General features: G+C 39.9%; 2 protein-coding genes across 5 annotated transcripts; one reads left to right on the top strand and one right to left on the bottom strand.

Annotated features, from left to right (window-relative positions):
• Positions 1-1606: 1606 nt before the first annotated feature.
• Positions 1607-11498, bottom strand: srsf9 (serine and arginine rich splicing factor 9). Of its 3 annotated transcripts, none has more exons than XM_030742176.1 (5): positions 11342-11498; positions 4132-4308; positions 3788-3957; positions 2626-2798; positions 1607-2538 (listed from the first exon to the last, which is right to left on the bottom strand). In XM_030742176.1, the coding sequence occupies exons 2-5, from the start codon at positions 4287-4289 to the stop codon at positions 2314-2316; spliced, it is 726 nt and encodes a 241-aa protein (XP_030598036.1). In that variant the 5' UTR covers positions 4290-4308; positions 11342-11498; the 3' UTR covers positions 1607-2313. The 3 variants fall into 3 exon arrangements, with proteins under 3 accessions (XP_030598036.1, XP_030598038.1, XP_030598037.1); XM_030742178.1 differs by having other exon boundaries at positions 4132-4311; positions 11342-11460; XM_030742177.1 differs by having other exon boundaries at positions 4132-4334; positions 11342-11449.
• Positions 11477-26475, top strand: prodha (proline dehydrogenase (oxidase) 1a). 2 transcript variants are annotated; one of them, XM_030742175.1, is made up of 14 exons: positions 11477-11593; positions 15149-15357; positions 16563-16597; positions 19071-19220; positions 19392-19456; positions 19793-19909; positions 20060-20139; positions 20274-20355; positions 20931-21023; positions 21177-21323; positions 22282-22457; positions 22543-22641; positions 22919-23007; positions 25302-25492. In XM_030742175.1, exons 1-14 carry the CDS (start codon positions 11567-11569, stop codon positions 25490-25492), a joined length of 1560 nt encoding a protein of 519 aa, XP_030598035.1. In that variant the 5' UTR covers positions 11477-11566. The 2 variants fall into 2 exon arrangements, with proteins under 2 accessions (XP_030598035.1, XP_030598034.1); XM_030742174.1 differs by lacking the exon at positions 11477-11593 and adding an exon at positions 14539-14880 and having other exon boundaries at positions 25302-26475.
• The last annotated feature ends 474 nt before the right edge of the window (positions 26476-26949 follow it).

Here is a 26949-nt window from a genome sequence, read left to right as displayed (position 1 = left end):
ATTGATTGTTTAGGAATTACAAACATTTTGAAACACAGTCCCCATTTTCAGAGGCTCAAAAGTAATTGACAAAACATAATTTATCTTTCTATCTTCAGTTTTGTATTTAATAACTGAAAAGCATGCTCTGTTGTGTTGAGATCAGGTGGCTGACTTGGCCATTGAAGAATATCCCATTTCTTTGTCTTGAGAAACTTGTGCTGCACGGTGAAGTGTAGTCCAATCAGATTTGCAGCATTTGACTGAATCTGAGCAGAGTAGCTACGCTACATCCGCCATGTTTGACAGATAATGTGGTGCGCTTCAGATCATGAGCTGTTTCTCTCTTCTAGGATTTTCTCCTCCCATCATACAAGTTCATCTCGGTTTCATGTGTCCGAAGATTTGTTTTCAGACTTCTGTAGGTTCTTTTAGATATAATCTGTTCTTGAGCATAACCAGTGATTTGAACCTTCTTGCAAAGTCTTGTATTTACATTCCAGAAGGCATCTCTTGATTGCAGTCTTTGACAATAATGCGCCTACCTCCCTGAGAGCAGTCTTGACTTGGAATAGTGAAGCAGTTTTTTTTTTAAACCATGAAAATAATTCTGTCATCATGCACTTAGGTTGTCTACTGTGGTCTTTCAGGCCTTTTGATGTTTCTGTGCTGGCCAGTGTGTTCATTCTTTTTAAGAATGCACCAGATGGTTCATTTGGCCACTCCTAACGTTTTTGCTCTCACTCTGATAAATGTTTTCACTTACATTTCTTTGGACCTGATATTGTTAATTCCAGTGAAAAGCTACCCTTGGAATCCACCCCACAACTTCTACTTCATTTGTCAAAAAATACCAAGGCAGCAGACCTCAAATGTCCAGTTACTTTTGAGCCCATGAGAATGGGGGACTATGTATGAAGAGTTCATGCAAAATTGTTGTAAACCTTTTGAATTAAAGCTAAAAGTCTGCACGTCAATTACATTGTATTTAAAATCCACTGTGGTCGTGTCCAGAGGCAAAACTACTACTGTTAATTGTCTAACTGTACTTTATATTCAGTGGGATTTTAGATCCATGCATTCATTTTCTATTTATCTGGAGCTTATCCCGGCTGTCACAGGGCGCGAGAGACGATGGATCCTGGACAGTTTGCCAGTCTACTGCAGGGTTGACACAGAGAGACAACCATTCATATCCATGGTGTGAATTTGTCATCACCAAGTAACCTAACATGCATATCTCTGTTCTGTTGGAGAGAGCCCACACAGGCCCAGGGAGGACAAACGCCACACAGAAAGGCCCCACTCGGTGGATTTGAATGCATAAGCAGTGTGATGCAGGTAGCCCATCCAATCATTGCATTATGGGCCAAATGCTGTGATTATAAAGATTTTGGAGGCCTGTGAAGGCCTCACAGAATTTTTTCTTTTGATTTGAAGAGATTTTAAACAAATTATACTTTTGAGCACCCTGCCAATAAATGATTCAATAATGAATCAGGGTATCCAAGCAAAGTAGCCCAGAACATTTGTCAATAATATCCAAACAGCAGCTAAAACATCTGCTTTGACCTTCACCTCAGTGAATACAGGAGTAATAAATGAGCCTTAGGATAAGAAAATAAACTTTCACAGTAAAAGTTTGCATTTTATTGGTAAAGAAAAACCCCCACATTAGAGATGCATACAAATTATAGTCCACGTATAGGCCACCTCAATCAGCAGCCCACACGCACACAAAAAAACCAAAACAAAAACTAAAGGACAATTGAATTTCACAGTCAGCATGTTACGTTAAAAGGTTCACTAATTTTACGATACCGAATAGCTTTATGGGTTCTTGGTTTGGCCAAAAAAAAAATCCCTTCAAACTTAAAGCTACCAAAATGTGATACATAAAAAATTAAATTATGTCAATTCAAGGAGGAGCAGACTGCAGAAATGTGTACTTTGACAGTATAACATTGTGTGAAATGATTCCTATGAATGTTTGAAATTACAACCCTAAATTTCTTTATAAAAGAAACCTCCAATGTTACACAATGGTCAAATAGTTATCTCACAAAAAATAAAAAATAATTCTGTTTCCAGATAACACATGGGTGTTTAACAAACAAAAGAAATCTTTAAGGCTATGGGGAAGGAGCAGGTTGTTCAGGGGTTCCTGACCATGGAATGTTTTTAATCAAGAAATAATAATGGTGTGTCCTACGAGGAGGCCTGAGGTTTAAAAAAAGAAAAAAGGAGAAAAGGAAAAAAAAAAAAAAAAAAAAAAAAAATCTAATGTAGAATTACAAAAAAAATTAATCCAATTCTTCTAAATGATGCTCCTTTCTACCGGTAATGACGTGGTGGTGGGCTGTGGTGTGGCGGAAGGTGTCTTCTCGGAGGTGGGCTATGCCGTGACATAGCATGGCGGGGAGGAGACTGGTAGCGCGCAGGGGGAGATCTTCTGTTATAGTAAGGAGAATAGCGACCTCTGGATCTGGAACGGGATCGTGATCGATCCCAGTTGGGAGTACCTCGTTCCTCATACACGCGGATGTAAGCAGTCTCCCCCTAACAAGAAATAACCAGACAAGTGAATGAGATTTGTACCTTTAACCATCAGCAAAACAATAAAATCTCATCATCACCGGAACTTACCTGATGTGAACGGAACTCAGTCCCATCCAATCTGCGCAACGCATACTCCATATCCTCTCTACGGAGAAATTCCACTACACCTTCTCCATCACGCTGCACATCTGCAAAGCAAACATCTCCTGCTTCACGCATGTGATCCTTCAGATCTTGCCAGCTCCCAGATGGTGGCAGCCCTAGAACAGGAAAACACAAAAATCATGTGTACAAAGCATACATCCTTTCTTTAATTTGCCTAATTTTAAATCTAAAAAGGTTTCATCACTTGTCCAAAGCGTAACTCTTTTTTTTAAATGGCATGTGAGCTTTACACCAGCTGAAACCTGAAGATGATGGAGAAGTGGAAGACTGTTTTTCCCCTTCCTGTAAATTGCTACATGAATGCCAGTAATCTTACAGAGTCTCCTGGTTAATGTTAAAAATACTGTAAGATTACACTGGATTTGTGGGCCATCTGAGGCGTTTCCCATTCAGCATAGCTCTAGCAATCATTGACATTTTCCATGCACAGCAGTTACTTCTTAATAAGATAACTCTTGAATGCCAAACCCATAGTTGAAAACACTCAGATGGTCAGTCATCTTTATTGTCAGTAGGGAAAAACAGGTCATTTTACTTTTGCAAGTCTCCTGATTGATATAAGTTGACCCACTTCTCCACCCAGTGTTTTAGGTGAACTATGTGAAACTTTAGATTTTATTTCTTTGGTGTTAATAAAAGTTTGTAGCAACATTTGACAAAGCACATAATTAATGATACACAATGACAAAATTACACCTACCAGTCACTATAGCCGGTGTTTGGGGTTACTCAGCCAGCATGACCGGTTTCACTTTACTGTTTTGCTTTTCATGACCTCATCCACTTAGTCCCTTTGACCTCCAATCCGCCATGAGAGAGAGAGAGAAACATATCTGCCTATGACTCATGAGGTCCTCAACTAGTCCCCTTGTCCTCCAGTCCGCCATGAGAAAGAGAGAAAGATCTGCCTACGACTCATGACGTCCATCTACCAGTCCCCTTGTTCTCCAGTCCGGCATGCGAATGGGAGAAAGTTATCTGCCTAAGACTCCTATGTCCACCTTCCTACCAGTCCCCTTGATTTCCAGGCCGCACCGAATGAGACAGAAATATTTACTGGCTACGACTCATGACGTCCACCTACCAGTCACTATGACCCGGAATTCAGATCTTCGAGTTGGAGGTCCAAACCTTCCTCTAGGTCCACCTCCACCACCTCCCATTGGGCCAGGTTTAGATCGAGGATACTCCACACGCAGCTTGGAATCCCCATATCCATATCCATTCCTTCCATAGACCGCATCATCTGCATCCCTAAGAGAAGAGAGCAAAGAACTCCTTACCAAAGTACGCCTAGCGGACAAAGGTTGGATATGTTGTCTCCATCCATCCCCTGCTGGCAGTCACTGGAGACGATATACCACAAAATTTAAGGTGTCCAACAAGGGAAGTGTGATTCGAGTTGCCAAAACCATCCGCAAAACTCACCGTGGGTCTTCAAATCGGACGAAGGCAAAAGGGATAGTCCCTCTATTGTTCTTCAATTCAATTTCACGAATTTTTCCATATTTGAAGAAGAGATCCTCAATGTCTCTCTCCTGGACATCCATGGGAAGATTCCCCACATAGATCCGGCCATCAGACATGTTGGCTGTGTAGGCAACGCTGCTGACACAAAAGAAGGGGGGCACCTGCAGACTTTAAGATCACTTCTTGCTTTCACAAATAGCTGTGGAAGTGGTCCTTATCCTATTCCTAGTTCCAATCCAAAACTTAGTCCATCCGCAGCCAATTCCTTAATTTACACAAGAATAAATCTCTAAAGCAGGGATGAAGCCATGATAGTAGTAAATGATGGGCTCAAGAAAATGGCACAGGACTTCGGATCCAAGCCTGAAAACTTTAAAACACATGGTAATGAATGACCAACAAGCTTTTAATGATTACAGAATTGTGCTCTCCAAAGTGAGATTGTAAGCATATTGTAGAAAAAAAAATCTAAAAGGCAAACAATAAATGGTAAATTAACTGGTGTTTTTTGTTTTTGTTTTTTTTTTACTGCAAAAACAATGCTTTTATTCTTTGCCTTTAAGCACTTTTCTAATTGCCAGACTCTCAATCCAGTGGGGACAATTTGGGGTTTGGTATCTTGCCAAAGGACATGTCGACATGCAGACTGGAGCAGTCAGGGATCAACCCACCAACCTACCAATTGGTGGATGACCCACTCAACTCCTCAGCCACAGATGTCCCACTTATTACATATCACTTCAGTGTGTGTGTAGGCTTTGATATATACTGATCAGTGATAAAAGCATATTTCCTGAAGGCTTCCATAAGTCATAGGAAATGATAGATTTGTTTTTGATGTGAATTAAGCAAGCATGTGATTCTATGTCACAAAAAAGTGCATTGCCATATCATATTATCCAATGTAATAATGGCATAAATCTTTACACAATAAGAAGTGTAATCTTTCTACATAAATGACATAGCACTAGCCCAAGGCTGTCTGAGACCAAGAAGAGCATGTCAGCTTCCCATGATAATTTAGTACAGTGCTGTACAAAAGTCTTGAGCCAGACCTAATTTCTTTCTATTTTTGCAAGGAAAACAGTTGCACTGATTTATTGTAACATGCAGTATACATGGAAATACAGTATATAAGGCAAAAACAGCATTTGTGCAATTCTAACAGGCTTCTGGACAGCCTGAACGCTCTTAGGCAGCTTTCTTGTAATTTCTTTAAGTAGTGTCCAGGAATAACTCTCCAGGATTCTTGACGGACACTCAAAGCTCCTCTTTGGGGGTTGGCTGCATTTTGTTCCATTTTGTCAAGATGATCCCACACTGCTTCAATAATGTTGAGGGGCTGGGCTCTGGGGAGGCCATTGTGTCTTTTTTTTTATCCGGATATGCTCTTAGTGCATTGGCAGAGTGTTTGGAATCATTGTCATGCTGAAAAATGAAGTTTTTGCCAATCACACTTTCCAGGTGGTATTAAATGGTAGATCAAAATCCTGTACTTTTGTGCATTGATAATTCCATCAGTTTTGACAAGCTCCAACACAATATTAATGATTTGAACCAAAAATTTCAAATTTGGCTTCACTGCTCCATAAGGCCTGTTGGCACTGATTTTCAGTTCAGTTCTGAGGTAATCTGGCACACTTCAGCCTTTTATCCCTCTTTTCCTTCCTTAATAATGGCTTCTTGCCGGCCATCCTTCCACTGAGACCATTCCTGATGAGGATTCAGTAAAAAGTAGATGGATCAGCTGAAGGTTCAGATGCATCTCTCAGGTCTTTGCTGGATAGCCTCCTATTTCTTAGGGATGTGACTTTTAGATACTGCTCCACTTCTGTACAGTTTTTTTTTAAGACTTTCCACGTCTTTTGTCTTCCATTTGTCCAGTTTCCTCAATTTTTAAAGAGACACTGCACACCATGCCAGGATTTCAGCCAACGGCTTTTTGGGAATCACTTTGTTGGTATAAAACTACTATCTTATGCCTGTCAAACTGTGTTGTCTTTGACATTTTTCATAGATTCAACAAAAGACAGGGGAACAAATTACACATTTTAACAACAATCTGGTAGTAACAAAGTGCCTCAAAATACAATTTAAAATTGGCTCTTTGTTAACTTTTCTGTTATGTGCAAACAACTCTGGTTCACCCCTTGGGTATTTTTTTTTTATGATTGAATGACTCATAGATCAGTGTTAAGTGGCTTAATAAACAAAAGGGAAAAAAACAGTCCTGTGAAAATGATCAGGTACAAAGGCTGGACTGAAAATAAGTGAGAAAGCAGCCAGTGTCCAAAGGAAAACTTTGAAAGACCTTAAGAAAGCATGGAGAACTACTGCTCAAGACCATTAAAAAAAATAAGGTTTGGCTCCTTGGGCACAAAATGTATTTAAAAAATGAATGGTGTCTCAAGACTTTTGCACAGTATTGTACCTAAAAAGGGAGCCAACAGTATGCAAAAGGTTTGGCTCCAAGAGGTCAGACCCCGAACAAAGCACAATACGTTGCAAAATACATATTAAAAAAACAAAAAACAAACCTATTCCAGTTAAAGCACATCATCAAGTACAACCAGGCTATGAAAGTACTGAGGAGGAGACACTAGCAGCTAGTTGTAGTTGTACTCCACATGATAAGAAGAGCAAACAATGGATGGAAATTACTCATAACTGACATAACATGGTAGAAAAGCAGGACAACTAGTTAAAAAACTCAACCTGTAATACAACATCCAAGGTATTAAATATTTTTCAGTTTCTATTTTATTAGGTGACAACATTGCGCAGGCTTCTGAAGTTTAGTCTGGTTATTGTTAAACCAAAGTTATGTTATTCTTTCACTAAAAATTTCCAGGGAATGCTACTTTTGTGCTCACATTTGACTTATGCAATGTCACTATTATTACACTATAATGCTAGTGCTGCTGACACCTTGTGGCAATAGATCAAGGCCTGATTTAAACTTGTGCACTGAATCTTTGTAGAGCTACAATGTAACCGACGCAAATGGCTGATGTTGTTGCCGCCATTTTTGCGTGTGTGAGGCGCATGTTAATTACCATGTGGTTATGTCCTGGTGCCGGCTGACAGAAACAAATAAAACACTGGGACTTTTCCCTCTCCTGGATCCTTGCTCTTTGTTTCAGTCAGTTTTTCTTTTTTTTGGGAGTGCAACCATATTTGTCCCTCTAGTTTTTCCACTTCTTTTTCCATCCCCTCACATCTATTCAAATAGTTTCAGCAATCGCCCTCCAGCAATTTACTGACATTTGTGAGTCCTTATATTGATGCAGTGATTATTTTTCCTTATAGTAAGATGATGATTGCAATTTTCTTACTGATAAATTCAAAAATTGTGCGAAAAAGTAGCCGGAAATGCACAGGAGGAATCGACACCGGTGAACAGGCCAATCATAATCACTGCAGGCTGTGTCAACCTGACGCATCATTACATTTCTCGGGAGGTGCACGTCAGGTTGTGTTGTAGGGCTTGGAGGGGTTTCTGGTTGACGTAGGTTATGGTGTAGATTTCTGGCTGAAGCATAAATCCTCAATTGTACTTTGAATTAGGTAGTCTGTCGTCAAAGACAGCAGCTCATTGGAAAAGAAGGCTGGAAAATGTCCTTCATTTTGTTCACAATAATAAATGCTGTATTTTTTTCATATTGTCAATGACAATAAGGGAAGTTCTGCCTTATAAATTTCCTTCAAATTATTACAGGGAAAATGAACACATGTATAAAAGTTAATTTACACCATAGAGCCTTGCTCTGAAAAATATTATAGATTTAACACAGTGAAGCTGGATTTAAGAAATAAGTGTTTAAAGTTAAAGTTTTGACAACATGTGTAGCGCCATCTTGTGCCAGTACAGAATGTGACGTCACTGGGTTGGTTGGTGGTTGCTGCTCATAGACAACTAGTGACAGAGCTAATACCTCAGTGGAAAACAAATAAACTAAAACTAAAAAGCAGCTTAAGGAGGTCACTTTTATACTGTCCCCTGGCTGCAGCAATAACATTTGTTAAAGACCAAAGACATACTGTCCACGTTCACTCTCTGTCTCTTAAGCAGTTAAGTGCTTCTTCATTGTTGGCTAGCTCCAGTAAAACGGGAAAATACAGCTATAAGACCTGAATTCAACTTCTGCATTGATCCTATGTACGTAACCAGAAAGGACAGTCTGAGTTGGGTAGACCTGTGGTTCACCGGACAGACAAGCTTGGGGATTTGGATGTGCTTGGGGAATGAGGCTTTTATTGCACAACATAGTGCTGATTGCATCTTGTGGTCATCTGCTTTGTCAGCTAATTGCACCACTCAGTTTGTACACCCGACCCAATGAGGGAAAATCAAAGGGAGTGTCTGACTCCAGCTTGTCAGTCCCATGAACTAGGGTTGCAACGATTCCTCGAGTAACTCGATTATGAAAAATCCTAGACGCAAATTTGTTTTTTGATGCTTCATTTAAACTCTGCAGCGCTCAGGTATCTCCGTTTAAGTGGAGCGTTTCACCCACATTAGCAACATTAAAGTTATCCGTCATTGTCATCTTCTTCTTGTGGGTTTAATGGCGGTGGGCAAACCAGCTTAGAGCTGCATTACCGCCACCTACTGGACTGGAGTGTAGATCAGGAGTTAGACACCCACCAGCTGTTATTTTTTCTCTACTTCAGCTCCCAGAATGGATCACTATAACCATAGACATATTGCTAGTGAGCGCCAATATTAGTACTAGCAAGCATTTGGTACCGGAAGGACCCCTTCCCCATCAGAATATTTTTTATACTTTAATCCCTGGTTAGTGACTAAATATAGACCTGCAGTAGAAAAGTATTTAGGAGAATGCTTGTGAATACAAAGCATTACAACATTATGCTCATGAAGGCCCCAGTTTTTCAACAAAAACACTGATAACACAACAGAGGCAGGCAGCTGTTTTACGTGCAGTCTGTCTGCACAAGTGCAAAGAGGTGGAGCTGTTATAAAGACGGAGAACTCAGGGGGAGCAAAAGTAAACATTCTTCTAGCGTCCAAAAGAAGCTTTTTTCCCCTGTGTAACCACCATTAAACCACAGGTGTGCCTGACTCACGTTCTCCTCCACACAGTCCTCATTTATGAAGTGCTCTACAAACCCGAAGACGACAGCCACTTTTTTCCAAGAGACAGAGGGTGAAAGTTGACAGTATATCCTTGGTTTTTAAATATAAAACTCATTGCTGCAGCCAGGGCCAATACAAAAGTGACCTCCTTAGGCTGCTTATTAGTTTTCTTGTTTTCCACCGAGTTAGGGGCTCGACACACGGGGAGCGACGTCGCTCGCTCTCCATTCATTTCCTATGGAGCTTGTGCGATGAGGCGACAATCGCTTGCCCTCCTCCAGCTAAGCGACCGGCGACGTTCGTGCATGTGAAATTTCGAGCTCGTACACGTAGACGTGCACACGCGACCAGGCGACGCGACACAACAAAGTTGGAAAATGTTCTACTTTTGTCGCTGTCGCGTGGCACTAAACCAATCAGCAAGAGTTTCATTGACTGACCAATGAGCGAAGAGTATGCTACACACTGCAGTGTGCAACCACTTTCAGCAGGAAGGAAAGCATCGTTTTAGCTGTGTTTGACTTTCCTATATTATATGACACTTCACGCAGTGATTATCGAGTTAAACATAAAGGCAGCCGTATGAGAACGTGTTGGTGCAAGACTAACGTTAAACAGACGGATAGAGAGGACTTTTGTGCTAATATAGGATGAACGCGAGGTTGTCTTTTTCTTTTGTAGAGGAGACTTAACAGCAAGATTTCTGTCAGTTCCAATAAAATCTTCAGACTCCTCATCTTTATTCCCGTGTCTGACACGGACTGCTTTGAAAATGTCTAAATCCCTCCAGTTTCATAACCAATCACATTTCTTGGAGACGAGTGACGTAAGAGCGCGATTCGCAAAGCTGCCGTCGCTATCGCGTCCCGTGTGTTCGGTTTCACCCCAGTGGCGATGCGACCCATTCGTCGCTGTCGTTTGTCGCTCCCCGTGTGTCGAGCCCATTAGCGATTCTGTCACTAGTTAGTGAACATAAACCAATGTGAGTCTATGAGCAACCACCATCCAACCTTTTAACTTTAAACACTTATTTCTTAAATCCAGCTTCACAGACAGTGTTAAACCCGACAGTTTTTTATTTTTATTTTTTATTTTTTAGAGTAGGGCTCCATGGTGTAAATTAGCCTTTATAAATATAGTGTTTCATTTCCCCTTTAAATATTAAACATTAGGTCCCTGTTAGTAAATGATTTAATAATTGATTAACATAATGATTTATTCTGCCCTATCACAAATTTCCTTGAAATATTGTGATATAATCTTGAGGCTATGTCGCCACCCCCTATGTGCATTATAAGCTGACTGACCATTTGTACTGACAGGGCTAGCAACCTTTTTTCTTTAAAGCCACAAAGACATTTGGGTCAATGATACTTTTAAACAAACACAGAGTAGGATAAAACTTAATATAAACCACGGATAATATTTTCAATGTAGTATTCATAACAAGGGTGACTGTAATACAGCTGGTGACAGGTGTTTTCCTCATCCGATACGTGTACCCAGACTTGAAGGCATTTTCGGGGCCTTGAAAATCCCGTTTACTCAAGCAGATGTGAACCTGTCAAACCTGTTTGCTGTCTGGGAGCTGAACGGTTACGAGTTAATTTCAAAGTAACCTTAGGGTGGAGGGACTATAACCCAGCTCCGTTCAACCGTTCACTGTTGCTTTACTCTAAAACAACACCGTGGATCCCGTTAAAGTAGTCCGCGGCTGCATGGCTATTGTTAGCTACAGGCGGATGTAAACGATGGGTTTGCTCACATTAAAAGCAGCTTGGGTCTTTTTTGTTTGTTTTTAAAGAAGCCTTGTAGCATGGAGTTTTCAACCGTGCGATTCACCTTGACCTCTGTATCTCGAAACTGACCCCTAGATTATAATTTGCACACCTACAATTGCGACACCAGCACAGTCTCTTTGTTGGTAACGTAAGGTCGGTCAGCTAGTCGGGCTAAAGTGACTGCTTCGGCTACAACGTGCTGCAAGCATTTCTCGCAGTCAAAAAGAGAATAATAAATGCATGTGGTTTTAAGAAAACATTTAAATGAATAAATCTCTGTGATTACCTTTTAGAGCAGGTAAATGTGCCTGTTTGTTGAATTAATGCGGCCAGTTAGCACGCTATACTGCTTCCGCGTAAATTAGCAAACTTACAGGCGGCTACGTTCTTCTTCTGCAGTTTCCCATTTCCGGCAGCCTGTAGCCACTGTTACAGCAATGCTGCCCCCTGCCTTTGGGAGATGTTTGCCTTCTTCCAGACAGGAGCTCCAGTACATTAATGAATGTAGGAAATGAGAGAGAGAGGAGGACGGATGGAGGTCAGTTAGTGAATCAGGAAGTCCAGAGACATTTGGGTAAATGATACTTTTAAACAAACACACAGTAGGATAAAAGAGGAAGCGAGGGCAGCTGTGAAGAGGATATGAGAGTGGAAAGGCAGTTGGTCCAGGTGACATACCTGTGGAAATGGAGATGTCCAGGAAAGAGAACAGTGAACTTTTTTGAACAGAGTGAGAGGATGCATGAGGAATGGAGAAGAAGTGTACTGGTATTGATTTTCAAGAACAAGGGTGATGTGCAGAGCTGTAGTAACTACAGGGTTAATGCTGAGGAGCCATACTGTGAAGATATGGGAAAGAGTTGTTGAAGCTAGGTTAAGAAGAGAAGTGATGATCAGTGACCAGCAGCATGGATTTGTTTTGAGAGAGTTTATGGAGAAGTATAGGGAAGCTCAGAAGGAGTTGCACTGTACCTTTGTGGATCTAGAGAAAGGATATGAGAGGGTGCCAAGAGAGGAACTGTGGTACTGCACAAGGAAGTCAGGAGTGGCAGAGAAGTATGACACGTATGAGGACAGTGAGACAGTGGTGAGGTGTGTGGTAGAGGTGGGGGTGGGATTACATCAGGGATCTGCTCTGAGCTCCTTCTTGTTTGTGATGGTGATGGACAGGCTGACAGATAAGGTCAGGCAGGAGTCTCTGTAGACTATGATGTTTACAGATGACATTGTGATCTGTAGTGAGAGTAGGGAGCAGGTGGAAGAGATTAATAAAAAAAAACCCACATATATTCTAACACATATCGAGAACACAAATAGTTAGCATAAAAGAAATGCATAGAGGGTGAAATTAGATATTATTTGCTGTTAAAAAAAAACAGCAAATGACTTAGCACTGATGAGTCTGCATCTCTAAGGCTTAATAACTTTTTCAAATCATATAATATATCCAAAGGCTTGCTCCTTACCGGTGTAAAGATTGTGACTCATGGGGATGAGTTAAATTACAACATGGATGTGTTTTAAAAGTTAATCAGCCTCAGTCAGTTATCATATCTGTTATTGCTTTCTAAGTCAAAATGAAATGTTATGATGAAATATTTAGTTTTCCCCTAATATTTTCCTTTCAGTTCTGTTGCTACTTTTTGGTTAAAAATTGCTATAGCGTTAAGGTTTTGCTACCATATAGTGCTACATTTTCTTTAATTCATCTGCTGCTTACGTTACCCTGTATTCCTGAATACTGTACAAAACATAAACACTGGGTAAGTAGTGAAATATCTCCAGTTTGAGAACAATCAAGGTAGAGGCAGAGTCTGAGTGTGTGATAAACTATTTTCCTGGTTTGGTTTCTCTGGCTGCCAGATGTCATCAATTCTACCACAAACACAGAGATGCTAGAAATGCCTTTGTTCAATCCCAAGACTTGCAACATGTACATTTCAGGTTTTCCTGAAAGTGGATCAGTAAATAGCTGAGAAGTTTATAAATCTAATCAAGTGATGATGACTTGGGAGCAATCACTAGGAAATACTAGACCATAAAGATTTTATTACATCCGCTTCTAGATTATCAACTCTGGCAAAAATATACAATATAAAATATAAAAGAATGTTTTCACAGGACCCTGTACAGTCATGTGAAAAACTAAGTATACCCTTATTGCTTCCATAGGAAATAAGAGGGTAAGTTTCAGCTCCCTCCACAGATTTTTTTTAAAGGATTGAGGTCTGGAGGGACTAGACCACTCCATGACCTTAATGTGCTTCTTCTTTAGCCATTCCTTTGTTGCCTTGGCAGTATATTTTGGGCTATTGTCATGCTGGAAGACCCATTCATAGTCTATCTTCAGTGTTCTGGCTGAGGGAAGGAAGTTCTCATCCAAGATTTTACGGTACATGACCCCTCCAATGGGGTGAAGTCATCCTGTACCCTTAGCAGAAAAACAGCCTGAAAGCATAATGTTTCCAGCTCTGTGCTTGACTGTGGGGATGGTGTTCTTTGGGTCATGCACAGCATTTCTCTTCCTTCAAACATGGCAGCTCGAGTTGACGCCAAAGAGCTCAGTTTTGGTTTCATCTGATCACAGCACTTTCTCCCAAGCTTTCTCTGAGTCATTTAGATGTTCACTGAAAAATTTAAGATGGGCCTGTACATGTACCTTATTGAGCAGGGGGACCTTCTGAATGCTGCAAGATTTCAATCCATTACGGTGTAATGTGCTCCCAGTGGTGTTCTTGGTGACTGTGGTCCCAACTGCCTTCAGATCATTAACAAGCTCGTCCTGTATAGTTTGGGCTCATCTACCACTCTTCTTATGATCATCTTCACCCCATGAGGCAAGATCTTGGATGGAGCTCCAGGCCAAGGTTGACTGATGGTCATTTTTTATATTGCATTTCTGAATAATTGACAGCTCTTTGGTCTCGCTGATGGTGGTGGAGGTGTTGGAACAGAAGAAACTGATTCTGTGAGTTGAGCTTAGGAGTATCTTTAATTGATTGATTGATTGATTGAGTGATTGATTGATTGATTGTAATATGTGTGCCAAGTGGCCAGTCAGTCTTGTGAGGCCAGAGTTCTGGCTGGGTTGAAGGGGATGTTTTTCCTGGATTTTTGGTTGAAATTCTGTCTCTCTCTATTAAAATGAAACTACCATAAAAATATAGACTATTTATCTGTTTGTAAGTGAGCAAACTTTCAAATTCAGCAGGTGATCAAATAATTACTTCCTCCAGTGTAAAACCGCCTGCCTCTCGCCTATATCTATAAGAGAAGCAGGCGGGGATCTTCCCTGGAAGGGGTTCGTGGTTCACGCGTGATGTCTATCAGGGGCGTGATGTAACAAGTGAGGCAGGGCACCGCCTCCCAATTCTGACTTACCAGAGCGGGCTCGTTACGCAACGCCCGACGTATCCCTACTGCGAGAAAGAGTCCGCGGCTCTCAGTTTGTGTGCAACTGGCGTTCAGAAAGGAGAGGAGAGCATGTCGTACACTAAGTTTGTTGCACCCTTGGTCAGGGCAAACTCCGGCAACATCAGAAAACTGTCCGTTTCGTCTGTGAGATGTCGCTCAACAGTCGCATCCACCAAAACTCGAGAAGAGAAGGAGCAGCAGCAGATGGATGGGTGCACCGTGGTGGAAGCTGCGCCGGTGGAAGTCATCAGTCAGACCAAAAATGTTGCAAACTCTCAGCTTAATAAAATCCATATTGACTTCGATAACACGCGGGAAGCCTATAAAAGCAAGGGTAACATTGAACTGCTCCGGAGTCTGCTGGTCTTCAAACTGTGCACGTTTGACATCCTGGTTGACAAAAACAAAGAGGTGAGTTGACTGGGCTGACTGCCCGGAGCGCACATCCTCAGTTAGGACCAAATACCTACCTATCACGATCAGCACCAAAACCGGTGCACCTCTTCACCAAGTTGAATGAACTTTCGGCCTCTTAGTTTTCTGGCTTGGCGGGCTGTGAATGTGTTTCCGCTTTTGACACATCAAGGTGAAAATGTATCTGTACTAGTGACAGCTTTGTGAAATGGGCAGTAAATTATTCAGAAAGAATAACTTGTTGGTTTCCATCCCATGTTTTCAGTTGATGGATCTGGGTAGGAAGCTGCTTGGAAAGTGGATGTTTGAGAAGCTGATGAAGATGACCTTCTATGGACAGTTTGTGGCCGGGGAAAACCACAACACCATCAAACCTTTAATTCGGAAGAATGAGGCCTATGGTGTGGGGGCAATTTTGGACTATAGTGTGGAAGAAGACTTGACACAAGAGGAAGCAGAGAAGAAGGAGATGGAGTGAGTAACAAATACACATGTAGGCTAATTTCTCCTTAAGGATTGTGGTTTGCATAACTTTATGTATGCCATAAATGTGTGTCAGATGACCAGCTGTATACCCAGCTCACTAAATCCATAAAAACCAGCCATAAAACATATAGGCACTTGATGTATATAACTGCACCACACAGGAAATATTGATTAAAAACCCAGGGAAATCAGACAGAGCCCCATTCAGCTCACTTTCCCTTGGCTCCTTAGCAGGTTAAACTAACCATGGTGCAGGTAACAAAATACGCAGTTGTGATATTTGAAACACAGAGTTTAATCATCACCTGTGTCTGTGTAATGTGTCATCCTGCTGCAAATTATCTACAGTCTCCTTCACTTAAATTCAGAGCATAGAGTGTCAAATATATCCCACTGGGCTGCACTTTCAAATCAGTGTCCTCTTATCTGTCACCTCACACATGGCTTCTGTTAGGCTTCTTATGGAAACCGTATGAGTCATAATATTTTAAAATTTGCCCTCAAACAATTAGACCATAACCAAAACCTAATTTGTTTGTTTTATTCTCAGGGAGATAAACAGTGCTTGGCCTCTATTGGCTCACTAAGCCAGGCCTCCCTTCTCTGATTGGTTGAGATGGTATTTCAGCAGTGGGATGGGCACCATGAAAGGCCTCAAGGGTTGTCATGAGAATTCCTCTCAGGAGGCACATTGAGACACACAAGCAAGTGTTGCAAAATGTTCTGTGGTGGAAAATAACATACTGTTCTACTTAGGACTATTCCAACATGCAGAAGTAGGCACGTGAAGAACTAAACTGCTTTTTATGATAAAGGCTGATAATCTTTATGAGGACCCTTCTAAACCCAGACACCAAAGTCAGCACAGTATTTGCATTTGCTCCTTGATGCATCTCTCATGTCGCAACTTAACTTGAAATGCAGGTCATTTTTTTTTTTAGCTGCACAACAAGTCTTTCATCAACATGCAACCTTTTGTCCTTTACTTGTCAGCAGTTTAGATAGCAAAGGAAACTCTCCATACTCTCCTCTGATCATTTATTCTGCCTCATACGGTCTTATTACTGTATAATATGCTGTGTTATTAATGAACTGATTTAAAGCAATAGAGATTAGAAAAATTAGTTGTTGCCTTATTTTTTTTTTTTTTTTTACTGTTCTAATGCCAACTCTTTTTTTTTTTTTTATTTCAGTTCATGTGTTTCTGAGGCAGAGAAAGAAAGTCCAGGTATGTGTGTCAATTTCTGTTTCTACACGCTTCTCTGACTAAAGAACTGCAGTGCAGTAAGCTGACAAGACTGAACTGCTGACTATTCAGCTGCTTCAGCTGTTGACCGGTTTAGTATGCATAGTTATGCGTCTACATTATGTGGCCCAGTCAGGATGGTACTGGTTATAACTGGATCTTGTGGGGGCTGAAATGTTAACACAGCTGTGGGGTGAAGCTGGGTTTGTGTTAAGGGGCTGATATTTAACATGTGTGTGTATAATTCACCTCCTGGTGCTGACTCTGAGATAAACAAACATCTTTATACTTACTAATATGACTCCATGGGAGTTGAGTTAAGGATAATAATAGTGCTAATGTGCTACATGCACACTGATTGCATTAAGAGTGGCTAGTTTAAAATGAATAATTAGTGAATTTTGAAAGAGTAAAGCATGTTTTTGATATATTTATTATGTCTTTAGTAATTGTACTGAACTAAAGAAGTTGTAGAAAGCAACGGTAAAACTACTCCTTTAAAATCAAAATCATTCAGTCAAGGCAGCAGCGTGGACATTGCACTGCTTCAAACAGAGCACACCATTACACTTATATTATCTGGAAAGCTAAAAACAAACAAAGAAACAAACAAAAAACTAACAAGTGTTATCTTGCAGCCTATCCAGGTCCCAACTAAAGCTGATTTCTTGCTGATAATTTTTAGAGTAAATAAATCATGATTTCTATATATTGGTCATTATTATTTTTATATGTACATATGTGTATGTTCAAATTATATTAATAAGGGAAAATGTTCATTGGTGATTGTTCAGAGATTTTTCCAGCAAGTTACCATGAAGACGCCGTTTTCCTCTGCACTGCCATCTCCACATCTGTGATGCTGCTGCTCTGCTACATGTGATGCAGAGAGTGCTGCACACACTATCTGATGATACCATTTATAAATTATCTAAAAAAATCTTGTGCATATATAGGACAAAAAAATACAGGTGATGTAGGATACATTTTAGGGGTCTCCATGTTCCTTTTTGACAGCAAATTAAAACCCAATTAAAACCATAGTTACCAACAAATCACAGGGTTGAGCAGGTTCTGGCGCAGGCTGTTTATTAGACATCTTAGTAGCACACAAATAGTTAAAAAGACACAGCCAGTAGCATATGAAGACTGAGTTACACACACAGAGAAACAGAAAGGAAGAAAGAACCTGTTGATCATGCCCCGGCTTCCTCGTGCTGAGGTTAAGTATGAGTCCAAATAAAATCAAACTGTCCAAATGATCCATGGCGATGAGCAAGCTCTGTTGCAAAAAGTTACTAGTACTTAGAAATATACAAACACAAAAAACAAAGGACAAAAAGCAAAAAGTAAAAGCAAGAAGCCCTCCCGGGAGGTTGTGCCTTAGTAGTTGCTGGAAAAACGGACAACACGGACAAAGACAGTCGCTACATCTTCTCTTCTCCTCCTTTCTCCTCTTCTAACTGTGGTATTTATATTCTTTCCCTTTCTTTGTCTACGATTTGTGCTGAGTCTGCACTTTGCAAACTTTCATTAGAAACTGCCATTAATTCTACTGTCAAAGGCACAAACATCCCGGAGCATTTTCAATACATCAACAAGACAGTGAGAAAAATTCATCACATTAATTGTCAGCCACAACCTCCTTGAGGCCATCCTAAGGCACTCTTGGAGGAGGATTTACACTGCCCACACTTACACAGACCAGATATGAGGGAGAATGAACAGATAAGAGGGAGAAAATGAGGCCCATTTTGCCCCCGGACCTGTTGCATGGACAGATTTATACTTTCTTGATTTGCATTTCCAAAGTTTTTGGCTGTGCTACACCAGCAAGTTAGCCTACGGCTAGGTCCACTGGACAGAATTATCCCTATAACCAGTATAAATCAAAAAATGGGCAAACAGGATGACTGGTATCCTGTACACGAACCCAAAAAAGGCAGCTTTATGAGTTAAGACCCCTAAGCATGAATTTAATGAGCAACAGGTTCATCATGGGGCTAGAGCAGAAGATGAGTATGCTTTGAGGATGGTCTGAGAGGGCCTGCTTGGCCACAGCAGACTGTTAGGGAGGGGTAGCAGAGCTTCTGGGGCCCTGAACACAAATAAGAGCAATTCAAACAGGCCTCAAATCTTCCTACTACTTTTAGACCACAATATGCATTTATTACAGTGTAGAAAGCAGTTTAGTTGCAAATAAACAGAAGTAGGAATAATAACTTTAAATATCAATATTGGGTGGTAAAAATAAATCCCAACAGTGATACGTTTGATGGACCAGTATGGTTTGATAATACTGGTTATTGTTCAGGCTCTAATTCTGCTTCCTTTTTCTGTGGGTTTTTGGTTCCTAACTGATTATTAATCATCAAGATATAAAATTAATTCAAAATGTGGATGGGGAATGGGAACCTTAATTTTAAAGTTTTTTTAAAGTTGCTTCTGTCTTCAGGCAGGGATCATCGTGAGAAGAAGTACAAGGCCCATCGTCAGTTTGGAGACAGGCGTGGGGGAGTTATCAGTGCACGAACCTACTTCTATGCAGATGAAGCCAAATGTGATTACCAAATGGAGACATTCATAAACTGCATTAAAGCCTCTGGTAGGTAGCAAAGTTGCAAAAAAAAGCACATAAGAATCATAAAAAATTAGAGTTTGGGTCTAATTTTAATGGTATAAAAAAACCATAAATAATTGAATGTAAATGACATATTTATTTAACAAAATTAAATTAAAATGAATCAAGTGACAAAAGGTTTGGTATCAATTTCAGGTGGAGCCTCTAATGATGGCTTTTCTGCTATCAAACTGACTGCACTGGGACGCCCACAGTTCCTTGTAAGATTAACTTTTTTTATTAATTCATTGTTATCTGAAACTTAATGTTACAGGGCTTGAATTACCTCAATTTAGCACAGAAGTTTAACAGAAAAACTGATCAAGTTGAAGGTCTCATTACAGGGTAATGGGACAATAAATCCTGGTTTGGTCCTTTACTTGATCACTCAAAAGTTTTGATCAGAGAAAAGTGGCAGTGGGTTTTATATCTCAATGTCACAGTTTGAATTTGGTTAAGGTGTGTGATTTTCTGTTAACAAATTATTCTTCTATTCAGGTAACCTTATCCCAAACTCTACTGAAATATACATAACATGTTGGTCTGTGTTCAAACAGCTCCAGTTTTCTGAAGTCCTGGTTAAATGGAGGCGGTTCTTTAACTTCCTCGCAGCGCAACAGGGAAAATCTGAAATGATGGTTTTGGAACAAAAGCTGGAGCTGGAGCAACTCAAGGTGTGTCTAGCCTTTAGTTAAATGCAGGTTTGTGCATGCCCGTGCCCAGCTGATGTCTTCAAGTCATCTTTAGTTGTTTTTAAGATGTTTACTTATGTCCAGACATTTGTGATTATCAATAATGAACTGAAATATGTGCTTTCATTGTAGGAAAATTTGACTCAGCTGGGTGTTGGAGCCAAAGACGACATTGATAACTGGTTTACTGGAGAGAAGCTGGGTTTGTCAGGGTAGGATGGACATTTAACTGCACTCTTACATATTCTGCATCCAAGATATTCCAACACACTTAATTTTAAGTGTTTTATGCAAATGTAATCCATTTTTGATATTCAGTTTTTATCTTCTCGTGTCTTATTTCCAGAACAATAGATCTGTTGGACTGGAACAGTTTAATAAATGACACAACAAAGATCTCCAATCTCTTTATGGTGCCAAACCTTCAGGTGAGTCATCGTCACATGACCTTCTGGTGGTATGGAGGGGGAAAAATTGACTACTGGATAAGCTATGCTGCCTCAAGAGGTAAAAAGGTGTTTGGCTTGAACGATCACAGGAATCACTTCATCTGCTCACTGTTTCGTAAACACACAGAAAGATGTTATCCAGGCACTCCAGGCTTGTTCAGCCATTTTTTTATTAAAGTGGAAGAGATTATCCAGCTTGACTGAACACAAACAGAAATCACCCTTTCTCCTAATGCCTTTTTCAACTACCTTTTTGCCAGCACCTTTACTGGTCTTGCCTAAGAATTCCTCATGAAAACACTCTGGCTCAAAAAAAATCTGCTTTTTAGGTAAAACATTTGATTAGTTAGGCTCTCTAGACTTCTGAAATTCCCATATAACATTGCTTATGTAGCCAGTGTGATTGAGGGGAGCTGACAAATGGACAAAATGTTACTGGCAGTGATACTAACTTGTTCCTGCTAGTCACATGGAGATTAAGTTTGTGGCTTTATTCTGATCATAAAGAGGGTACATGGCAAGTGACTCAACGTTTTTCTGTTTTGGTTGTATAGACTGGCCACCTGGAGCCTTTGTTGAATATATTCACAGCAGAAGAAGAGAGGCAGATGAAGAGAATGCTGCAGAGAGTGGATATTCTAGCCAAGGTGAGGATACCAAGATACCTGTACTAAGTTTTTTTTTTTTTGGTGTGACAGCTGAAATAGAAGAACAAGTTTGGGGCACAAAGAAAAGATGGGATATGGTTTTAAGCTGCGGTTTATGTTTTACGCTTTAATATTTTTTTTTGTGCACTACAGCATGCCGTAGAGAACGGGGTGAGGCTAATGGTGGATGCTGAGCAGACATACTTTCGACCAGCTATCAGTCGCCTGACCCTGGAAATGCAGAGGAAATTCAACAGAGAAAAGCCAATTATTTTCAACACCTACCAGTGTTACCTCAAGGTGAAACTACAGTTTCCCCAGTACAATAAATGATCCTATATCAAGTTTAACCCAACTAATGAAATAATATTTATTGCCAAGATTGTTGCTACTTACTAACCGATAGAAGTGCACTGAGTTTAATGAGGGGAAAAATATTTGGAGACCGTATTTCATAATTATGACTTCTATATCATCTTCTAATTCTGTAACAGTTAAGCAGTTGATTAAGAGTGTTTTTATTCAGGAAAATTTTCATTAAATATTAGTTTTTAGTAAATGGGATGTTTTATAAGAAACAGGAAGTTTCTGTGCAGGAGTGCATTCCATACTGTGGCATGTCAGTATGTCTCCCTTGAGAAATTATTCCCAAATCTGGCAAATACTAGTGCTAGTTCCTCTATTACGATTCACTTGTGTTTTGTCAGTAAGTAAAATGTATTTATATAGCAAGAACAAAAGCTGCAAAGTGCTTCACAGTATAAGATGAAAAGGGAGAGATAAAACAATGACTAAATACAGGAAAGTTTGCACAGTTCCATGACCACAAGCTCAAAAGCACAGTCTCCTTCAGTCCTTAGCCTGGACCTTTGGTGAGTGGACCTCAGAGACCTGCTACTTCCATACTGATGTAAAAGCCTGCTAATAGAGAGATGTATCTGACCACAAAGAGCTCTGAAAGTGGTCACCAAAATCATGAGTTGAACTCCTAAACTGTAGAGAGCCAGTATAAAGAGGACAAAATAACTATGACACCTTTCTTGTGATTCTTGTGATGAGGAAGTTACAATTACAAGTTAAGGTTTTCCCTGAAATGCAATGGCCTTTCATACAAACTGCATGTAAAAAATAATAATAATAATTAGTGTACATTAGCAATGCAATTTTTTCAGCATGTAACAGATAGTTATCATAAATGTGTGTTATTTTGTGGTGAATTTGAATGCTTTTTTAAGTTTCTGCTGTTAATGGTGTTTAGGAAGCCTATGACAATGTAACCTTGGACGTTGAGCTGTCTCGGCGGGAGAATTGGCACTTTGGTGCCAAACTTGTTCGCGGAGCCTACATGTACCAAGAGAGGGCCAGAGCAAAGGAAATTGGATATGAGGATCCAATAAACCCAGACTATGAGGCCACAAACAGGATGTATCATAAGTAAGTCTTGAATTTTTATCAAACCACTTGGTGATTCAACTAGAAATTGCATAAATCCTAACCATCTGCCCTGCTGTTTATCCAGGTGTTTGGAGTATGTGCTGGAGGAGATTGAACACAGCAGGAAAGCAAATGTCATGGTTGCAACTCACAACGAGGACACAGTGAAGTTCACTCTCGACAAGTACGTTTTGTCCCAGTTCTGCAAGAAGAATTTAAAAATGCTTAAGGGCTTGGCACTTACAGAGACACAATTCAGATTTAGTTTGAACATGCACTAAAGCCTTAAAGATCTCATTCATAAAAGATTAGCCGGTTTAAACTAATACTTTAAATACAGCATTCTTTGTAAACTCTCCAAAGCAGCTATAGGGTTAACAGACTATGGAGGGATACCACGCTCCAGCTCTGATTATGTAACAGTCCTTTAAAACGTGATTCTCAGTTTTTTGTTTTTTCAGGATGAATGAGATGGGTCTGTCACCCACTGAGAATAAAGTTTTCTTTGGACAGCTGCTGGGGATGTGTGACCAGATCAGCTTCCCACTAGGTATGTTCCACTCAGCACTGATACTAAAGTAAACTCCATGTTACCAAATCACTAAGGCATACCTCACGTAGTCATGCGCCCAAAGATGTACCGCTGAAATGTTGTCCCCTACAGATGTCAATTTTCCTATGTGCAGGCGGTCACTGACCTCACGAGCTGTCTGAGGTCATGTTGAGAGCAAACACTTCACGTTGTCAGTGTCTGTAACTTAGTGTTAGAAAATGTTACATCAGTTCTGTCATATTAGTCTGAGCTGAACAGAATGCCACTCTGTTCCAGTGAAGGTTATTAAGCACTGTCCAAGCAGAAAATAAAAGTTACAATCCAGTGTTTTTTTTAGCAGCTGCTTCAGTTGGTGTTTAGGTGATCTTGTTGATTACAGATGATTAAACTCCCAACACAAAGGAGATTAATTTTAAATTTAGTCCTAGATCATAAACTTTTTCAGTTAAAATATTTGTTTATTTATTTAGGCTGGGACTAAGCTTAAACCATGTCTGGGAAACCCACTAAAAGAGTAGTCTGACCTCGGTATTACTCATTCGCCCATCTTGAATTGAGGTTTCTCACATGATGTGATGTCATGTGCACATTGCTCGAGAGTTGTCCGCCATATTGCATGTGATACACAGTTGACAGTGGTTTCTGGAGATTGCTGGCTCTCACTGGGTGAAACTGGTTGTGAAGGGGGTGCTGCACCAAAAACCTCCCTTTAGTTTTTTTTTTTTTTTTTTTTTTTGGAGACTGCGATTCAAACCAGAAATGGAGATTTGCCTTCAAAATGAAAGTTGTCTCAGAGCTTAAAATTAATCAACAAAAAAAGAAAACCCAAACATACAAAGACATGTAAATATATATTAAAAAAATCAATAGACTCAGGAATTTACAAGGACACCACTTCAGATCATGACATCATATTTGAATATTAATTCACCACCGATGTTCTGTTTATTTAAATATTCTAAGATTTTTGGTTTGCCTTGTGTTTATATTGTTTCTTGTGTAGTTCCTCCCTCTGTGTTCCTTTCCTCTTGTGTTAAGACCATTCATGTGTTTGTGTCTCATTGCGGTTCCTGTTTTATTTGAGTCAATGCTTCCTTTGTCCCGTGTCTCGTTCTCCCCAGCTGTCTCCACTTCCCTTAATCACCCTCCTGTGTGTGTGTATATATATTGTTTTAGTCTCTCCTTGTCCTTTCTCAGCTCATCTGTTCCCCAGTCCCAGTGAGTCTCTTTGCCTCATGTTTTGCTAGCTTTTGGGTTTCAGTATGTTTCCTAGTGTTATGTTTTTGTAGTTTAGATTCCTCAGTTCCCTTTTAGTATTCTGTTTTGCCTTTGATGGATTTTTTTTTTTATACAACCTTTAATAAAATTGCTTGCTTTAAGTTGGTCTGCCACGGCATCCTGCATTTGGGTCCTCACTCCTTCACACTCCACTCGGCCAGTATCATCGACTGACTGTGACAATTCCAAGAATGTGCCGCTCAATAGGAAAAAAAAACTATATATATGTATATATGTAATATACTAGTGACCAAAACAATCAGTCAGGGAAGACACAATTTTCCTTAGCAACAGATGGGTTGCTGAGGAAAAATGGGGGGCCTTTGTGACCTTATTCACTTGATCCTAATACTGTCACCATGGTTGTCACACATTCAAAATGGCTGACAAATTAAAGTCACATGGTTAGTGGTCACATGTCTGCAAAACCTCAATATGTTTTATTGTAATTTAAAAGGTTTTTATTAGAAATGTTTCTGTAGTCTCTACTGCACCATTAGTTCACCTTTTTCCACTGAACACTGAGTGAGCTTTATCAGTCATTTCACCCCAGGTTGGTTTGCAGAACAGTTTAGCACATAGCCAGCGTTCACCTTATCTGTGCTCTCACAACTTGAGTGGCAGGAGGCAGCGCACAAGATGTTCATTCACTAGTTTTGATTTCACAGGACTGTTATTTTCACTATTGTGAAATGGGCACAGCTGGACATCACATGGACTTTGTGCTTAAAGACGGTCTGACACCCAGTCTGACTGCACCGGGCATTTTTGTTCTCACGTGCGCCTCTGTCGGATGATGTCTGGAAAAGCTCAGGGCTTCAGTGCATGTGTGAAAACAACTTTGTACCCTATATTTTGTTCTTTTCATCAGCGATTGTTAGCTTCATTATTGTATTATAAACAATATGTCTCTGCTGCATGCATTTTTAAGCTGCTGCTACAAAGTCATGACACTAAATTCACACATGGTGGAGACAGTGAACACTGAATGTCCTTCTCTTATCTGAAAATAGGCCAAGCAGGTTTTCCAGTCTACAAATACATTCCATATGGCCCCGTCAACGAAGTAATCCCCTATCTGTCCCGCCGTGCTCAAGAGAACCGTGGCTTCATGAAGGGATCCCAAAGAGAGAGGAGCCTGCTGTGGAAGGAGCTGAAACGCAGACTGCTGGCTGGTCAGATTATCTACAAGCCTGCTTACTGAATCATAGGACCAGAACATACACACAACATGCAATATGTTTGTAGGCATTCCACTCTTAGTATACCTCTGTGCTAGCTGCTCTTTGTAGCTGAGAATTGTCTTTCCTAGTTTGCTAGACCACAGAGCATGAAAGACTATTTTCAGCTTTTCTGACAGGTATTTTAAATATTTAAGTATTAATGTAATACAGTGGTGTTAAAATATTGTAGCAGAATATGTTATATTCTATTAAAATATGAATATACTATGTGTTTAACTTGTAAACTGTCCATGATAATTCTTATGGTGAGCACACATTAAAACTCCCTCTTCTTTTTTTTTTTAATAGCTTAATGTGTGCATTTCTGAATAGTGGCCTTCTCTAATACACAACATGAAATTATTCAGTGGAAGATGCGAAAGTATATTATGTGCGTTTGAATGCCAAAGTTGGCCTACTTGTGTACATAAAAGCCATCCTGTGCTTTTTAAAATGACACGTTTGCATGTTGTGTTCAATGTTGTGTTGAGTTAAAAGAGAAATTGCCTTATTGTTATGGTTGTTTTAACAGGATTAACTGGAAGCAGTCGGCTGCTGTCGATTGGTTTTGCTTTTTTCTTACTGTACGCCACTCCAAAGGGTGAATTAGGGTTTATATTGTGACTTTGTATGAACATATAGTTATCCTGCATTATAGCAACTTTAATTATAAAAAACTGCATAGATTTTTAACAATCTATATTTCTATGTGATTTTTAATTATAATCAGTTCTACACAAGTGTAAACAATAAATTTTGCATCCCAGGAAAGCTGATCCCCCCCGTTTCAGTGTCTCATGACCGCTGCACAAAAGACTAAGGGCAGATGAAATGCAGATGCCTGCAGGCAAGAGAACTACCTATTCTTTTGAAGCAAATGTTTGCAGTGTCCAACCTTCATTTAGTCTCTGACAAAACAAACAGAGAGCTACTCCTTTTGATTTCTTTGAGGAATCATTAACGTTTTAATGCTTTAACTGCTGGCGTCTGCCAGACGGTCCCAATTTCACACTCCGTGAAATCGAGAACACCTTCTGATCCACAAACAGTCACGGCAGATGTTCAAAGGAGAAAAACAAGGACTGTTGTGTTTTCCAGAATGTTCCATGGATAATTTGGCAATTTTCAAGCAACTTTCACACAAGTGCTAAGAACACTGCTGCAAACTGTGTGAGGCTTTTAGCATAGAGAAGAATTTTACAAAGAGTTTTGAACATCTTTGAATCATTTGTGTTGCCTTTAATTTATCACCTATACAGTTATTGTACGTTTCAAGTTCTGATGAGAAATCTTTGTTTGTTTTTTTTAGTTTTGTTTCCTCATCGCTGCTATAGCAAGATATTGTCTCCTTTTGTAAAATATATGTGAATAATAAAACGGTTGATGTAGAAGAAAAAAAAAATCAGAGTTGTGTCTTCTCATATTCAAGCTGCAAATG

The sequence above is a fragment of the Archocentrus centrarchus genome, chromosome 12 (genome assembly GCF_007364275.1).
Source record: "Archocentrus centrarchus isolate MPI-CPG fArcCen1 chromosome 12, fArcCen1, whole genome shotgun sequence".
Lineage (NCBI taxonomy): Eukaryota > Metazoa > Chordata > Actinopteri > Cichliformes > Cichlidae > Archocentrus > Archocentrus centrarchus.
Note: the sequence above shows the minus strand (reverse complement) of the source record. Positions and strands in the feature narration are given on the sequence as shown.

Excerpts from the sequence above, each read along its gene's own strand:
- srsf9 (XM_030742176.1), bottom strand. The coding sequence starts at position 4,289 with ATGTCTGATGGCCGGATCTATGTGGGGAATCTTCCCATGGATGTCCAG. Across the intron at positions 3,958-4,131 it reads GTCCGATTTGAAGACCCACG|GGATGCAGATGATGCGGTCT; the intron begins GTGAGTTTTGCG and ends CTCTTCTCTTAG. Across the intron at positions 2,539-2,625 it reads CTGAGTTCCGTTCACATCAG|GGGGAGACTGCTTACATCCG; the intron begins GTAAGTTCCGGT and ends ATTTCTTGTTAG.
- prodha (XM_030742174.1), top strand. The coding sequence starts at position 14,539 with ATGTCGTACACTAAGTTTGTTGCACCCTTGGTCAGGGCAAACTCCGGC. Across the intron at positions 16,598-19,070 it reads GGCAGAGAAAGAAAGTCCAG|GCAGGGATCATCGTGAGAAG; the intron begins GTATGTGTGTCA and ends TTCTGTCTTCAG. Across the intron at positions 22,458-22,542 it reads ACAAACAGGATGTATCATAA|GTGTTTGGAGTATGTGCTGG; the intron begins GTAAGTCTTGAA and ends CTGTTTATCCAG.